Source organism: Pinus tabuliformis, chromosome 7, assembly GCF_031772625.1.
Source record: "Pinus tabuliformis cultivar Carrire ecotype Pingquan chromosome 7, CPIR1, whole genome shotgun sequence".
NCBI classification, from domain to species: Eukaryota; Viridiplantae; Streptophyta; class Pinopsida; order Pinales; family Pinaceae; genus Pinus; species Pinus tabuliformis.
In genome coordinates this window covers 1,325,268,891-1,325,287,064 of record NC_142293.1, presented here as the reverse complement: position 1 = coordinate 1,325,287,064, position 18,174 = coordinate 1,325,268,891, and the positions used below count along the sequence as shown (strand labels likewise).

Below are 18,174 nucleotides of genomic sequence, written 5' to 3'. Positions count from 1 at the left end.
TCCTGAACCTTTGAAGCTTTTGGTAATATTGGGTTTGATATGTTTCTACTTTGAAACCCTAACTCATTAGGGTTTATTGGAATGTGTGAGAAATATCCTTAAATGTCTTAGAAATGTTTTCCTTGGTACGAGTGTGTTTGTCTGATCAAACCCTAGTCTAATCAAGTTTGTACGTCTAACTCTCATTTGATATTTTCTGTGAAGTTGGGGTTGACTAACACATGATATGAAATGTATTTGCATGATGATGAAATCTAGGCATGTATAGATATGGCGTTTTGGTTGAAACCCTAGCTTGGTTTGGGTCATATATATTAATGTTATCGGACATATGATATGCTTATGTATGATATGAATTCCTAGATATGTGTGTTGACCTAGTTATTGATGGTCATACATCTTAGGATTTAATGGAAGTCCTTCTGAGATTCTAGGACGATGATATTTGGAAATATATGGTTTTTCATCTAAACCCTAGTAGTAGTTACATTTTCTAGTATGTGTAATATAACAATCTGATATCTACTTATGTAATGATTGTTGAGATTGTGAAAATGGAATTCTAGGGTTTTAGAGTTGAGCCTTAGTAGAAGTAGAAATCCCTGACGTATGATCACTATATGATAATTGGAGATTTGTAAGATTGTTGAAATCTAAGTTTTTGGTTGGGATTGATGGTTGATCGAAAATCTAGGGTTTGCAAATAACCCTAGTGGAAGTCGGTCATGTTAGTGACTAAGCTATGATTAGTTTTGATTGATTCCTTTGTATGAAATCAAGGATTTGTATGAAACCCTAGTGAGAAGTCTAACATATGAATTTTGAAAGGTTGTTGGATGCTTTATATTTGTCTGAGTTATTTCTAGGATTTGCTATATGTTATAGTAAGGTTTGTCATACCTTTGGAAGAAACATTGAAACTCTAGATGGAATGAAAGTTGTTATGAAAGAGTTTAGGGCTTATGAAAAAGTCCCTAGCAAGATGTTGAAGAGTATATGACTCTTGTTTGTAATTAAATATGGGTATTTGATATGTATAAAGTTGAAATTCTTTCGTGATTCTGATATCACTATCTTCATCCTTTTATAGACTTGGTTGTACTTGCTATCTAAGTTGTGAAGGTACACTATATTCAATATGGTGAAGATGCTCGTTGATGTGATAAGTATGATGATGATAACTCTGATGAAATGGTTGGAAGCCACAAAAGATTCTTCGATGACGAAAAGAAAAAAAGTTGATCTCTCGGAGGGAGTCTACATAGAAGATATCTCCCTAAGATTAAGAGGGAGTCTGGATGAAGAGATGCTTCCTGGTTGAGAGGGAAGGCATAACTTGGTTTTGATTAAAGAATTTCAGAGGATTTGTTGTTGCATGAGAAGTAGGAAGGCATATGATTAAGGAATCTTCTGTCAAAGATTCGGTTGATAGTCCTACTATGAAAACTTGAGAAACAACATCAAGTTGTCTAGAAGACCCTGGAGGTTTTTATTTCATTATGTACATGTGAAAGTTTATTACTGATTAGGGTTATATATGTGAATCTCTTGAAGGTGTTGATAGCATGTTAGTTACCAATCAGTTTGATTGGGAGAGATTGGTCATCCTTGATCTGATAGATCAAGGGGTGTTGAGGCTTTCTGAGTGAAGCATTGTCTAGGAAGACATATGGTCGACAATTTTTGTTGATGTCTGTGTCCCGAAGTTGGAAAGGTGGTGTTGGTTATTGAGCTCTGTTTTTAATACACACCTAGATTTTTTGGTTGGTGGTTAACAAGTAAGCCTGATGGTACCTAGAGGGGCTAAAAGCTTGAGTCCATCTTATTCCCACATGGATAGATTTCCCTAGTTAGGAATCTGGTCCATGGCATTGTGATGCCTAAAGTGCTTCATGGTTCATATAGTTTGATATTTTCCATTGTATTTGTACATTATAAATACCTCCCTAGTTAAGAGGGGGTGTTGGAAATGTAACTATGTTCGGTCTTCATTAATGTACATGAGTCATCATGTGATGTACTTGTCAAAAGTATAAAGAAAAGAATTATTATTATTATTATTGTGACTTATTAAAGCATGGGTTTCATGCTTGGATCACCTTGTTTTAGGTCAAATTCCCCATTAAAGAATTCTAGGATTTATTCTGAGTCAATAGAGTTATTGTACTTTTAAAGAGACCCTTCTTGGGTATTTGAATCATGTAAAAAGGTTAAGTATTGAGTCAAATATGATTTATGTATCCTCCACACCATGTTGGCCTAGAAGAAGATAAAGTCGGCCTAGGGACCCTATTCGACTTCACATGGAATCTATAAATACAAGCTCATCAAATTCAATTGGAGCATCATTCACACATTCAAGTTCGATATCTCTTGTAGCTAGGAAAAAGTGTGAAGTTCTCTTGTAGCTGGGAATAAGTGTGAAGTTTGTTGTCGGGAAGCCGAAGTGAATGTGAATTTGGGGAAGTCTAAGGAGAAAGGAAAATTCAAAATTTTGGTGACTCTCTCTCTGTTTCGTGTCCTGCATTGGGAGATTGAAGTCTTCCAAGTTTCTCTATTACCGAAAGTTGTCAGTTGTCGGAAGTCGCTGACTAGTCGAAGTTGTTGGAAAGGGGTCGAAATTCTGGGAGGTTGACTTGATGTGGAGGGAAGGTCTTATCTTGGTCTAGGGTGAAGAGTCTCAAAAAATACTATTGAAAGGAAGAATTTCTTGACTGGGTTTTCCCCTCGATGGGGGGTTTTACCCTAGTATAATGCCTACATCTGGTGTCTATTTTTTTATGTGTTGTTGCTTTGGTAATTTCTTGATGAACTAAAGGAAAGAAGATATAAAGAATCGTAATAATAAGAAACATCACAAGTAATTATCAAGAATAAGAAAATATTTCTACCTTTCTTATTTTCTAATAGGAAGATGAGTTATTCATGTAGAAAAACGTAGATAGGCAAGTGTTGACAACAACACTTATTTGAAAGGAAGGGGCATTTTAAGCCCTATATGTATCTCGTGCCAACCCTAGGATCCCATATTAAGCCCTAGATATTGAGTCATTGCAATTTAACTATTATATTCTGATGTAGGCTAGAACCTTTCATGGTACACACACACATACACACACAAAGGAGATCTATCTTTAAGATCATCAAATCTTGTCTTCTACGTTGTGTTCATTATAAAAGGAGGTTTCCCCCTTGAACAAGATTGTAATTGTTTGTTTCTTATCATTTTAATGGAGTCAGGTTCATAACACTTGATTTATACATCCTTATTTACCCATGCCAGTCAATATGGGCTAAGATTAAGATGATCATGCACCTCTAATCCAAGTTTGCTAACCAAATCTACCACTATGAGATTAGTCTGTGAACCTCAATCAAATAGGACATTTATCCTAGTCTTTTTTACTTGAATCCTAACATGGAAGAGTTTGGTCATCCCCTTCTCTTCCTAGTGAACAACGTAAACTTTGAAACAGGAACTGATACGATTACCCGTTTTTTTGAGGTAGAAAAAAACAACCGATTTTGAAAGTGTCGATTCATAAGACACACACACACACACACACACACACACACACACACATATATATATATATATATATATATATTTATTTATTTATTTATATATATTTAGCATGGTTTTTGACATTTTAAATTTTTTATGTACATTATTTTTTAGAATGTTAGTGATTTGTAGGTTGACTTTAAAAAGTGATGTTGCATCAAGCCCTTTTTTTAGAAGACTTGTTTTTTTACTTTAAATTTTCTAATGCATTAAATGTGAATAATTATTTTATAAATTTAACAATTTTTGTAGTCGTCTTCTTCAATTTTTTTTTTTTCTAATGAGATCTTTATTTTTTGCATAGTTAAAGAAAAAGGTCGATATTTTAAAATTTCGATAGTCTACATATTTATATATCGCTTTTTAATTTTTCAATGCACATCAAATAATTGTTTCTAAAAAAACAATAATTTTTAACAATTGACATAAAAATAAACATTTTAAGCATAAATATAACAAAAAAATTATAAATTTTGATAATTTTTTGCTAGAAATGACATGTCAAAATCAGAATTTTTATAAGAAAAATTTAACAAAAAATAGTTAAATAATAGTTTTTTTATGAACTTCATGTTAAAAAATAATAATAATCACAGTTGTTTTCAAAAAATAATGGTTCACATAAAAATTAAAATGAAAATCACATAATACAAATATTGAACATATAACCACATTAACTGAATACTTATTTTTCTCATAAAATGTAAAAGTCAAAACATTACAAGTATAACTAATTAATAATTACAAAAAATGAGCTTGATTTCCAAGCATAACTTAAATTTAATCAATAATATCACGTAATCCATATTCTTCATCTTCTAGAGTTTCTTTATCCTCTTCTTCCACAATATTTTATACTTCAGTTTACTCATTTTTCTCTTTTGATGGATTTTTGATGTCTGCGAATCTTCCAATGTATGTATTTTCAATCATTCCATCTAATGGTGGTTGAGGTTCCTTTGCCTTTTTTGCCACACGTGATTCATTAAAATCCTCTTTCTTCAACCCAATTTCTTGCATTGCATCTGGAAGAAATTGAAGAGCATTAATTCTTTGCTGAATAAATTTGCATTGTACAAGGCCTTTTTCAATGGCAATGCAATTTCTTCCTTTTTGTAGGTAACATGCTAGTGTTGTACCTAATTATCAAGCACAAAAGAAATAATGAAGTAAATTAGTATAATCACATATAAATTAGAAAATAAGATATTGAAATTCAATTTTATATAATAAAACTTACTTCAGCCTAAAAATAAATCCATAACCCAATCTCCTTCATTTGAACATAAGTCTATAAGATAGTTAAGATAGTTAATCAATGATTGTGGTTTTTGATAAATGTTAATTATCTCTCAATTTGTTTTTTTATCTTCATATGCTAGTTTTGTTACAACAACGTCATAAACCAGTACTTGGCTATGACTCTTGCCATCTACCTGATTAAGAAGCATAGACTTATAGCTATCATCGTTTATCCAACTTTTAACATGGATGAACTCACAATCACTTATAAATTGTTGATCTTCACGATTAATAAGATTTGACTTTTGCCTGTAACACGAAATAGTGAAAGTTCAATTAACTTGTACATAAATGAATTTTTTAACATTAATCAAACATACAATTTCAACATCTTACCATGTAAGTTGCATCCTTGAGTTTTCTTTCCCCTTGAAGTTTGTCAATAACATTGCCAATTGTGTGTCTAAATGAAATGTCACAAATCTCCATAATGGTGATGATGTGACTTCTACAAATCCACAACCACATTACTAAAATCTTGATAAGTATAAGGGTCACTATCATAGTCAATGTTTGGGATATTGAAACCATGGGGAATATTTGCAATAACTAGGGAATAATCCCTTTTAGGTATGAGTTTAGCAATGTCTTCAAAATCACCTTGTATTATTTGATATTGAATAGTGTCAAGCCCATTCCAAATGAAATGAGTAATAATTGGATCAAGTTCAACATTACTAAGACATTGCTTTCTCAGTCTTTCGATCTTAATTTTTTCAATAAATTTTCTGAAACTATCTGGTGCTACATTTGCATCGGTCTTCATTTTTAATGTGTGATAGAAGATATAATTAAAATTTAAAAAATATATTCAATTGTCTATTAAATGCTATATAGTTTAAGTAAAAATATTAATTTAGGTAGAAGATTTAGTTTAAAATTTTAATTTAAAGGTTTAGTTTAAAAGATTAATTTCATGGGAAAATTTTAGTTAAAATTTTTCAATAAATTGTAGAAGAAAATTTTGGAGGGAAAATTTTTGGCAAAAAATTTTAGAGAGAAATTTTCATTCTTTAAACTATATATTATCATTTGGAGAGAGTGCATTTGTATCAATCAACCTCTTGTGTTTGAAAGCCATGGATTTTTCTGATAGTAAAGTTTCGCTTTGTGAAGCATCAACATCTTTGTGGCGTAACAACTCTATTCGTATTGATGAATATAACGAAAATTATTTCACTGAGAATAAAGAGTCAAATATTCCACTTCGTCCTAATCCTAAGGACTACGAGAGCAACATTGATGAAGGGCAGGATGAAGAATTTCAAATAAATAAAGAGGCACAGTTTCCACTTAGTCCTAATCCTATGGACTATGAGAGCAGCGGTGATGAAGAGCATGATGAATAATTTCAAATAAATAGAGTCACGATTTCCACTTAGGCTTAATCCTATGGACTATGAAAGCAGCGACGATGAAGGCCAAGATGAATAATTTCCAATAAATCAAGAGTCACAGTTTCCACTTAGTCCTAATCCTATGGACTATGAGAGCAATGGTGATGAAGGCTAGGATGAAGAAATTTCAATAAATCTAGAGCCACAATTTCCACTTAGTCCTAATCCTATGGACCATGAGAGCAGCAGTGATGAAGACCAGAATGAAGAATTTCCAATAAATCAAGAGTCACATTTTCCACTTAGTCCTAATCCTATGGACAATGAGAGTAGAAGTGATGAAAGCTAGGATGAAGAATTTCCAATAAATCGAGTCACATTTTCCACTTAGTCCTAATCGTAAGGACTATGAGAGCAGCCGTGATGAAGGTTAGGATAAATAATTTCCAATAAATCGAGTCACATTTTCCACTTAGTCCTAATCCTGAAGACTATGAGAGCAATAGTGAGGAGGCAAAATGAAGAATTTCCAGTAAATAGAGAGTCACATTTTCCACTTAGTCATAGTCCTAAGGACTATGAGAGCAGCAGTGACGAGGGGTAGGATGAATCAATTAGTCCTAATCATAAGGACTATGAGAGCAGCAGTGACAAAGGGTGGGATGAATAATTTCTAGTAAGTAAAGGGTCACATTTTCCACGTAGTCCTAATCCTATGGGTTATGAGAGTAGCACTGACAATGCACATGATGAAGAATATCCAATAAACAGAGTCAAATTTTCCATTTAGTCCGAATTCTAAGGGCTATGAGGGTAGCATTGATGAAGGGCAAGATGAAGAATATCCTCCAAATCAGTGTTTCAAAAGCACAAAGGATCATAGTGAGGGTAATATTCCTTCTAATGATGATAAAAATGCTTATACAAATGATGATTCAATGATGGAGACGTTGCTAGCAAATATTGTATCGAGGAGTAGGAGCAGACATGTTCTAGTTATACAACGGTTAGAACAGAATATCTCACAAGAAGTTATATCAATGCTCTCATTTCAAGTGAATGTTGTCAAAAGGATTGCTTGAAACATATGGATTTCAAGTTTTCATTGGAGAAAAGGAAGAGATATTTGTCAATGAATAAAAGCATGCAAAATTCATATTTAGTGGGGTGCATGAAATCTACATTGTTAGAGTCTGATTATCATATTGGGTTTTAATTTATTTGTAGAAAGGTTTTCAAAATGTTTCATTCAATGGGTAATTTTCATCTATCAAGAATCCAAGAAAATTTGGGAAAGGATCCCACATTTTATTGAGAAGTACGTCATAAACGACAGTTTGGTCCATTATCAAATATTGCAATGTCATGGATGAAAGACTTATTTTCAAAGCACGGAAAGTGTAAGTCAAATAGAGAGACGATACATATTCCAAATAATTTCTCAAGACAAGAAATCTATAACTTATACAAAGAATATGCAGAAGATGTTGAAGGAAATAGTCGATTTATTACATATCAATATTTTGTGAAGATATGGAAGAAAGAATTCAACAATGTTTGTATTCATAAGAAGACAAAGATGGGGGTTTGTATTACATGTGTTTCTCTTAAATAAAAAAGGGATAAATGTGAAGGGGAAGAAAGAGGTAAGCATTTATAACATTAATTTTTAAAATTGTATAGTCATCAACCATGAAAACATATTGATTAATGCCTTTCTTTTATGTTGTGTACATTCCATTTTCAAAGCGCTTCAAGAGCATCACGAACAACAAACGAGTGAAAGGAAAAAGTTGCACAAACATAGAAAGAAGTGTTATGATAATCCAAATAAATATTTGGGTTTGATAATTGGTTTTATGGACCAGAAGAAAACACTTCTACCACATTTTGTTCGCACACCCAAAACTTTACAGGAGGAAAATTTTATTCATTATCACTTGGTCGATTGTATGGTCTTCAATGGGAAAATGTTGTCAAGGGTATACTTCACAACTACAAATATTCATAATGATGCAAATATAACAATAACCATAATTCATGATGTGCTTTCTCATTGATCTAGTAATCTTCCTGAAGTTTTGTATCTATAATTGGACAACACTTGTCGCGAAAACAAAAATCAGATTTTTTTTGGATATCTAAACATGCTTGTTGAATTGAGAATTTTGCAGAAGGTAAAGGTTGGTTTCTTTCTTGTTGAACACATTGATGACCATATTGATTAGATGTTCAGTGTTTTTTAAGTCACATTGAGGATGAAGGATGTTGGGATCTTGCAATGATTAATTGAATGTATTAAGAAATCATACATGCCAGAGCCTATTTTTCATGTGTTGGAAGAAATTGTTGACATGCGAAGGTTTTTTCTGGGATCGTATGGTGAGGAGAAATGCATTAAACAACTTAATGACATTAGCTTCCAACATCAATTTCGTATCAAAAAAATTGATGTGAAAACACTAATATGGGGCAAGAAGTATTCAACTACTGCAGAATGGGCATCGTCATCAGGTTTGGCATTTTTGAAGTTCATTCCAAATCATCCAATATTTGCGTCAAATATATTGTTATTACAATCAGTTGCTGAAGTTCATAATACACGCAGGCGGAATAGAGATATATATTATTGTGATTTCCTGGAAGAAATTAAAAAATGTATTAGATATACATACGAGTACTTTGATATTGTTGATTTAGTTTGGTGGAAGTCTTTTTTCAATAATCAAAGTAATATCATTTCAAGAACAACAAATGAAGATATACCTTTGAAAACTCCATTTATTTGGCCACAAATATGTCAAATGAACATGAAGAAAGAAACATTGTTGAACAACAACAATCTTAAGGTATTAAGGAATATCAGTTCCAGAAGATCACGTGCACAACGTGAAGCCATGGAAAACCTTTGTAGGGGTTCAGTACAGGATATTAAGGAGGGTTGCATGATCGCAATGCTAGCAAATGGAGATGCCAACGATTATCCATTCTGGGTTGCTAAGGGTGTAAAGGTCATTACAGAAAATGAAGATGTTGCTTGAAGTACATTGCTATGCACAAATACACACCCATTCAATGGTGTGTACAAGCCAGAGATGGTAGTTGATAAAAAAATTGGCAGAAAGAAAAAAAGAAAGTGTACAAATATAAATCGTCGCCGCACAAACCTCTTAAAATTGGAGGATGTTGACATACTTGTTTATGACTTCAATTTAACAATGAGAGGATCTCTTCCCTTCAAGACAATAGAGATTCTGAAGAGGTTGTTACCAGAAGAAACAGTGTTGAGATGGAGTCTGTTGAACCCAATCGTAGATCTAGAAGAATTTTGAAACCTGAAATGGTGGGCATGCATGTGGACTCAAATGGGGCACTAGTTGATGAAAGAGAAGAATATGGAACATCTTCATATACATCCAGTCATTTATCTGAAGATGTGAATTTTGATTGTGTGCAAGAAAGTATGAGTGATTTTGAATAATTATTAAGACAACTTATATAATTGATGTTTGCATTGTATCTTGAAAAAAAAAAATCTGATTTCCATATGATGAGTTATGAGTCATTTTAATGTTTGTTGGATTATATGTTTTAATTATGATGAGTTTTATTGTTTAGAATATCCACAATGCAACAATAACTTAGAGATATAATTTATGTTTCATTCAATCAACAAGTATTGACATTTTGATTAATATAGTCATGTAATTTGTTCATAATGTGATCTGATAATGAGATCTTAGACAATTATTAAGGTATTATAGACTCATGTGCATGGATTTGCCTATGTTATTTTGTGCAATGAATCGATAAGATTGCGAAATACATAGACAATGAAGCAGTTAAAGAACATAATAGACAAACACACATAAACACAGCAAGTTTAATATGGAGTTCACCCAAAACTCCTGGGCTACATCTCCTGGTCCAGCCTTCAGTGGTGGCCTCTCTATTATGTCTTCAGAAGCAGAGTTTTTACAAAATTGAGCTCAATTTGAGTCTCACACAATAGATACAAAACAACAAGGCTTTACTTGGATCCCCCAAGTCTCTCTGAGTACACAGACTCTCCTCACTCACTCTTGGTCTCTGTTGTTCTTTGTCTCAGCACTGCTTGCTCTGTTTTCTGTCAATCTGTGGCTTTAAAGCTAATCAGCGTTGTTTGTTCGTTTCTCCTTCTCAGGCTCTCTAACTTCCCGACCTCTGTCCGCTCAGATCCCCCTTTGAGCATTAGCAATCATTGCTAAACGCTTTCAAGGATGGTGACCACCTATTCTGTAATGGAATGGATCATCGAGCCTTTGAAATCCCCAGAAACAGCGTTCTCTGTGTTCACAGAGAAATACACTAAAAACATAGGAAATTCGCCAAACTGCCATTTATCGGATTTGAAATACTATAAATTCCCCTTATAACTCCTATCAGGTCTGTCATTATGTCGCTTATCACATCTCCACCATTGATCTGGGAGATCTAGATCCAACAGCTGTGGTTCATTTTGGGCGGCCCATGCGTACGGGAGTTAACCGCCCGAAAAGAGTGGTTTTCTCACTCCAGGGCCTGGACACGTGGCAGCCAATGTATGGGCTTGGGCGGAGCGCGGCCAAAACCTCTTACCGCCTTCGGCCGCCTGAAATCCCGCTTGTTTCCTTTGTATTAAAAAAATACATTAAACACTGAAAAACCCTATAAAATGGCTTTAGACGGACTTGAAATATTATGCATATGCATTCATAAACCCTTTCAGGTCTAGTTTCATCGCATCGATGCTTTTCCTTCGTATTTCGTTTATTTAACGAAAAACGCAAATACAAAGGAAAATGTTGTTTTACGGAACTCAAAATATATATGTTTTTATTTATAATCCCGTCGGGTCCGGCTATCGTAGTCGCATGAATCGGCCCCGCTCCTCTGTGTTGCTCCGATGCAATATTGTGATATCGCAATCGCATATTGCACATACCCCCAGGCCGTTTGTAAGCACTCCTCTGTAATCGTCGATTGCGATATCGCGATTCAACTTGGGTCATCGATCTGCGCGCTTGATCGACGGTCCTCATTGACCCCGCTGATCGTTGTCGCATATACCATGTGGTCTCCGTCGATAGCCTCCGCTTGCCACCGCCAATTGCGATTTGCCGATCGGATCTGGACCGTTGATCGGCCAGATCCAACGGCTCCCATGCAAAGTAGTTTTAAGCCACCGATACTCTATTTTTCAATGTTTTCTCTATGTTTTTGCCTCCTGATAGTGTAATCCGACTTTTTAAAAGGCTCTTCTTTTGCGATAGTCTTGAATGTTTAGAAGACTTTGAAGACTTAGAGGGTTTTCTAGGATCCATTTGGATCATAATGTCATGGTTTAAATGTGTTGAAAACTTAGTTTTTTAATTTTATGGTTGAAATTTTTCCATTTTTTTTATACTTAATGCTATGGTCGAAAAAAATTAGAATTTTAGCAATCTTTAGTGGCATGTTATTATATATTTAACAACATGAATGAAAACTGATGGAGTTTTAATGTGTTTCGGATCCCATTATTTTATCTTTATTGTCATAACTAAAAAATGTTGAAATTATAGCTAGGAAAGAAAAATGTTATTCTACCAAAAACATTAGTGTGTTTTTCCATTTATTTTGCACAAAAAAATTGGTTTTTGCTCACACAAAAAAATCACTGCCATTTTTTAAATATGTTGAAAATTAACCTTAGAAAAAAAGACATCGTTCCATAATACACATTTTTCGTTTTTTGGATTGTTTTTCATGTTTTTTTGGGGTTCTTTGGCTAGAGTTCCCGTTTTGAATTTATAGTTCTCATTCCAAAGTTTACATTGTTAATGGTGAACGCTATTCAAATTCACCTCCTTTTGCATTGATGTGTATACAATACACAATCTTCTTGGCCATATTAGACTTGCTTTCCACCTAATTGCTCAAATCTCTAAGTTGAAAGTTATTTTCTTCCAATCTTGCTTTTGTTTCTTTAGATTGAGTTGTGGATGCAATTTCCAACATTTCTCCCTAGTGTGACCATCAATGTTGCAGTGGTTGCAATTATTGCTAAGATCCTTACAGTGATGTGTTGTGGCCAATGTCTTCTTATCCTTTCTCCCTTTCCACTTTTTCCCTTCCTTAGAAGCTTCCTAGTTGTCTTTTTACTTTCCACCACATGACTACCTTTTTTTTTGGCATATGGTTTCCAAACATTGCAATTGTGCACAAGCCTCATCCATTGTTTTTAGCTTAAACAACACTGCCTACTTACACAAAATGTTTTGTAGACTCCAAAGATAATTGAGTATATCTAGACACTTGCAAGAGATAACCAGCATGATGACCATTTTTTTGAATTCAGTGATGTACACTACCCCTACCTATGCCTCAAGTAGTACCATCAAACCCATTCATCCTCTAATCAAATAGATTGGTTGCCTACATATGCAATAGGGTAGAATTAGAATATTGTGAGGATTTTGAAGTCCTCCCACTTAGGTACTAATGGAATCACCCTCCAACCTAATTGTCTTTGTATGGCATTCCCACCAAGTTAGAGCACGAATCTCTAACTTCAGTCTAGAAATTAATATTTTTTGCTCCTCATCTATATCGTGAATGCTAAAATACACTTCTAATTGATGCAACCAAATATTTAATTATCTACTGATTAATTGTTGCAACCAATTCTTAAGGCTTCGATCTCACCTTGGTATGGCTTCATGTCAACTTTCACTTCCATCTTGAACAAGAACTGTGAATGCATAGTAACACTAAAATTCAATGATCTTTCTCGCATTCTTTCCCTGAACCTTTTTCTATGTCTTCATAATCCCCTGACTTCCCCTTGTTTGACCTTTGAATTAGATTCTCCATCTTCTTCAATTCAAAGCTTCTCTGCTTCTAGCCTAACAAATATATCTTCTCTTAGATCAAGGTTATTGTGAATAGCCTCATTGGCCATTGGTAGGGTTCTCCCACTTTCTGCTAAAACCAACAACTTCCCTTGAGATTCCCCAAAGAAACCTACTCTTATATCATTATGATCTATAAATTATCATGTTTCACTAAACAATTTGTCACAATAGATCTAATAAAATGAATTGAATTACATTCATACACCATCAACAATGAACACAAAAACTTGTTCTAGAAAACCCTTACAAGAGAAAACCGAACTAAAAGGTGAGGCTATGCTACTATTTTTTCTCTAGTATGAAAATAAAGTAAGTAAAAAGGAGAAGGCATTCTCCATGGAGTGAGACATATGGCCTATTAGGCTACTACAGAACACTATCCCACTCTATTATGCTCTCTAACTCCCACTCCTAGTTGTTTTTCTCTATTATGGAACAAAAAGCAATAACATTGAATCAAACCCCTACTAGTGGTCTAGTTTCCAATAGCCTGATAGCCAACTAGGGTGACTCCTACCACTCTAAACTAGAGTTACAAATTTGACCCTTTAAGAGTCTTTTTCATATTCCACACATAGCTAGCCCCTTTTGTACAAGTAATGTGGCTAATGTAGCATACTCTCAAACCATGGTAGTTAAACTAGAATTTCAACTTCTGAGGCATGAATTTTGCATATAAACTCCAACTGATGTCTTTCTTGCACTGTTGGAGAGGTTTTTAGGTGTAAAATAGCATTAGGGAGTTTGAAGTAAGATCTTTTAGACCTAAAAATGGCCCTAGAATGTTTCATACCCCAATTCTCCAACTTAGGACCGAGAGATAAAAATGACCCTACATAATAATTCATCTAATTTATCCACTCTAAAGGCATCAAGATAGATGTCAAATAATATAATGATCTATAAAAACATCATCCACGCTATAAACACAATTTATCCTAGGGAACACAATATATAACAAAACCTAGCAAGAAGATGAGGCCTATCAATTTCTTTTTTTGCTTCAATTATAAAATTACATGTACAACAGAATGGGCACTCCTATAGAGTTACCTTTGATATTGTGAACCGAATGACTACTAGAAAATCCTCCTCTATTAAGCTCTTAAAACACTGCTATGATGTTTTGCTAATCTATGGAACAACAAAAAGGCAAAAGAATGAAACCCCTTCTCCTAGCAGTCAAATATTTAACATAGCTTGATAGTCATATAGGGTTAGGGATTTGGCTTATGTAACCATCAATGAAATAAGGTACTGGGCTTTCAAGAATCTTCTTGAAATTCCAGGCATGGCTAGTGATCCGAACTTAAACAGGAACGCAACAAAATACAGAGATAACCATACACACAAAGATGCAATGGAAATAATACTTCATTTCATTAATGGAAAATACTGAAATATGCTTACAACCAGAAATGGAAATAAACTAGCTAGGGCGATGGTAGCTTATCTCTGAGAAGAGATGTGGCGGCTACATGCCTCTGAAATGTGTTACAATGAGGCTCGAAGGCCTATTTATTGTTGAGAAACAATGGAAAACCTTTCACACCTTGAGACCTAACCCTAGAAGATGAAACGCCAAATTGTGGGCCCCATTTGGGTAAATTGGTACATCAATTTCCCGGGGTCGTAACTTTGGCATACGATCTTCGTTTGACGCGTACAATAGCTCGTTAGAAAGATCTATCCGAGCACTACAAAGACCCATGTTGCCCCAGATTTCCCAAAAAATGTCGTTTAGGACCTCAAAACGGCTCCGAAAGTTCAGGACCCGAAAAACTGCTAAAAATAGTAAACTGTGCTACAATGAAGGAAACTGAAAAGACTAAAAGAGACAGTTGTGGGGGTCCAAATGGAATAGGTGGGTGGCCACCAACGTCCACTTGGATCATTCCTCCCCCCTTAGGAAGCAATGGTCCCCATTGCGTTGAGTTCCTCCCTAAGATGAGGAAGCTTCTACTGAGCTAGGTCTCTGGTGAGTTGTTCTACAATCTCTGATGTGTCCAGAAATGTTGGGAAGCATGGTCGACGACGGTCCACATTGAACACTCGGTGCAAGCCAAGGAATGGAGGAATGTTGTGCTTCAAAGCATTGTTGCCCGTAGCCTTGGTACTGGTGTAAGGACCATGTCGGAGTGGTCTGAGTTTCTGATGGGTTCTGGTAAGGCGTTCTCTTTGCAGATGTAACCAAACTTTGTCACCCACCTGAAACTTGTGTGGTACCCCTGTGGGTGAGGAGAAGTTGTTCCTGTGTTCTGTCATGACTGTATCCCTTTGTTGTTGCTTCTGCTGCGTGGAGGAACCCTTTGCGGGGGTCATGGATGTAGCAACGATCTTCCCCTTACTTTGGGAGCGAACCAGATAGAAAATAAATTTCCTAGTCTGTGATATGAGCTTGCTACCTTTCTTGGCAGTGATCAAAGAGGTGCCAATAGGTGGGGCTACCTCTGGTATCCTGTATAATGAATTATCCAAAGAAATAATGACAGCGTGAGGCCTTGAATCATACACAACATGTCGCCTCCACAAGTATGGCTGGCCTAATAGTACATCACAAACATCCAGAGGTGTAACATCACACAATACCTCGTCTGTGAAGGGCTTGATGCTGTAGGGAAGGCGGCACTGCTGGCGAACTTTGAGATCTCGTCCTTCGTGAAGCCCCCCGATACTGTACAGCTATGGGTGTGGTGTAGTCGGTAGGCCCAACCGCTTCACGACCTCTGCTGAAACGAGGTTCTTTTGGCTGCCACCGTCGACAATGAATTGCAGCAGCGAACCATTCACCCACATTTGTGAGTGGAAAAGGCGCTCCCCTCCTCTGGGTCTTCAGGCTCATTCTTCTGGATCTTGGTGGTGGCAACAGTGGCACTGGGATCCGCATCAATGATCTGCTTCCCTTTGCCATTCTCCTTGTTGGGTTCTGGTTCAGGGTCGGAACATGCATCTGATTCAGAAGCCTTCAACTCGGCCACCAGCGACTGCTTGGTCCGGCACTCACTTGTGTTATGAGTGGGACTCTTGTGTAACTCACACCACTTTCCTGTGTCCTTCTTCAGCTTCGTGGTGTTGTTCTTTTCTTGCAGCTTTGACGAGTTGTCTTAGGTCACCCCGCCTTGGCTTTGTCCTTTGGGCTTTGGATTTGCAAATCCAAAGTCTCGCTTCTTCTGTTTGAACTTTTGCTCGATTTTGACAGCGTATCAGTACGCTGTGCCGAGTGAGGAGATGTTCAAGAACTCCATCTCTTCCTGGATGTATCTGTGTAGGCAATCGCGGTATTTGAGTACCAGATGCAGCTCAGAATCTTTGATCCCCAATTGTGTGTGAAGGGTATGAAAAATGTTTGTGAACTTCGGCACATCTTGTTCTCGTCCCTGCCGCAATGTGGTCCATTTGATGTATTTGTCCTCATAGCTTTTGACAAGGTAGTACTGCTCCTTGATGGCATCCCGAAAGTCATTCCAAGTGGGTGCGGCTGAAAATAGTGAGCCTGTACTTTCATCCTTCTGCTCGCAGTAGGTTTCCCACCAATCCTTGACGTGGGGGGGTGCTTTGAGAAGAGCGAAAACAATCTTTTCCTGACTCAAAAATTCATGAACAGAAAAATAATCCTCTAGCAAATTTAACCATTTATCTATGGCATCTGCGTCTATCTGACCCTCGAATATGGGGATTTCAAAATTAACTTGTACCTTAAAGGGCATGGCGTTTCCAGAGTAGTTGCTGGAAGCCGATGCGTCACTTTTGGGTAGCCGCTGAGGAATCTGGGCAAAGTTGTCCATCATCGCATTCCATTGTCGCTCGAGGGCTTCTTCGAGCAAGATTTTGATAGGATCTCCTGCTCCCTCGTCTTTCTTCTCATCCGCCATGGGAGGCAGTGGGGATTTGCGAGGCTGGTCTTGCAAAGGTTCGACCAGTTCAAGCCCTAACGCCTTATATCCTGACATAGTTGGGGACATGCAAAGAAAAACAGAGAAAACGCAGACCGCTCTGATACCACTGATCCAAACTTAAACAGGAACCCTACAAAATACAAAGATAACCATACACACAAAGATGCAGCGGAAATAATACTTCATTTCATTAATGGAAAATACTGAAATATGCTTACAACCAGAAATGGAAATAAACCAGCTAGGGCGATGGTAGCTTATCTCTGAGAAGAGATGTGGCGGCTACATGTCTCTGAACTGTGTTACAATGAGGCTTGAAGGCCTATTTATTGTTGAGAAACAATGGAAAACCTTTCACATCCCGAGACCTAACCCTAGAAGATGAAACGCCAAATTGTGGACCCCATTTGGGTAAATTGGTACATCAATTTCCCGGGGTTGTAACTTTGGCATACGATCTCTGTTTGACGCGTACAATAGCTCGTTAGAAAGATCTATCCGAGCACTACCACTTTGGGAGGCAACGCTTTGAGAACCGAATTAGGCCTGAACTGCTTGTCTGAATTAGGAACTGCAGAACTAAACACTTTTTTTGTTTCCCTTCCGGTGTCTCTCCTGTCTCCTCAGAATGGAATGAAGAAGCAACTCAAAATGTGACACACAGTTGAATCGAATCGGTGAGATGTGAGTACCTGTGGAATTACCCTGCCTTCTTGATAAAATTGAGTCAAGAGGCCGGCTATCTATTATATACTTAATAATAAGAAAACAAAGTGATTTCTTTTTACTTCAGATTGACACTTATTGAAGGTTCCCTATGATTGGCAGGATGTCGTCGATTGCTTTAGCCGCTTGCTTGGGGAGGCACCGAGGGAGAGAGGGCTAGTCAATGAACCGAGCGCGAGGGCTGGCTGGCTGGTCGATTAACCAAGGATGGATGAAGAGATGGCCGACGGGATATTTTAGCTTGGCAGCGGAGTGTGGGAGTAACTAATAAGACCGTTTGGCCACCCCTAGGCATGGACCCATGTTGCCCCAGATTTCCCAAAAAAATTCGTTTAGGGCCTCAAAATGGCTCCGAAAGTTCAGGACCCGAAAAACTGCTAAAAATAGTAAACTGTGCTACAATTTAGGAAACTGAAAAGACTGAAAGAGACAGT

The 18,174-nt window shown here is 36.4% G+C and overlaps 1 protein-coding gene across 1 annotated transcript in view; it reads right to left on the bottom strand.

Annotated features, from left to right (window-relative positions):
* Positions 1-4,417: 4,417 nt before the first annotated feature.
* LOC149252460 (anthranilate synthase alpha subunit 1, chloroplastic-like) overlaps positions 4,418-18,174 on the bottom strand; it is a 504,560-nt gene continuing 490,803 nt past the window's right edge. Inside the window, exon 11 of the mRNA XM_089459701.1 lies at positions 4,418-4,704. Coding sequence (XP_089315827.1) covers positions 4,693-4,704 — 12 coding nt within the window. The 3' untranslated portion in view covers positions 4,418-4,692. The remainder of the gene's footprint in view (positions 4,705-18,174) is intronic.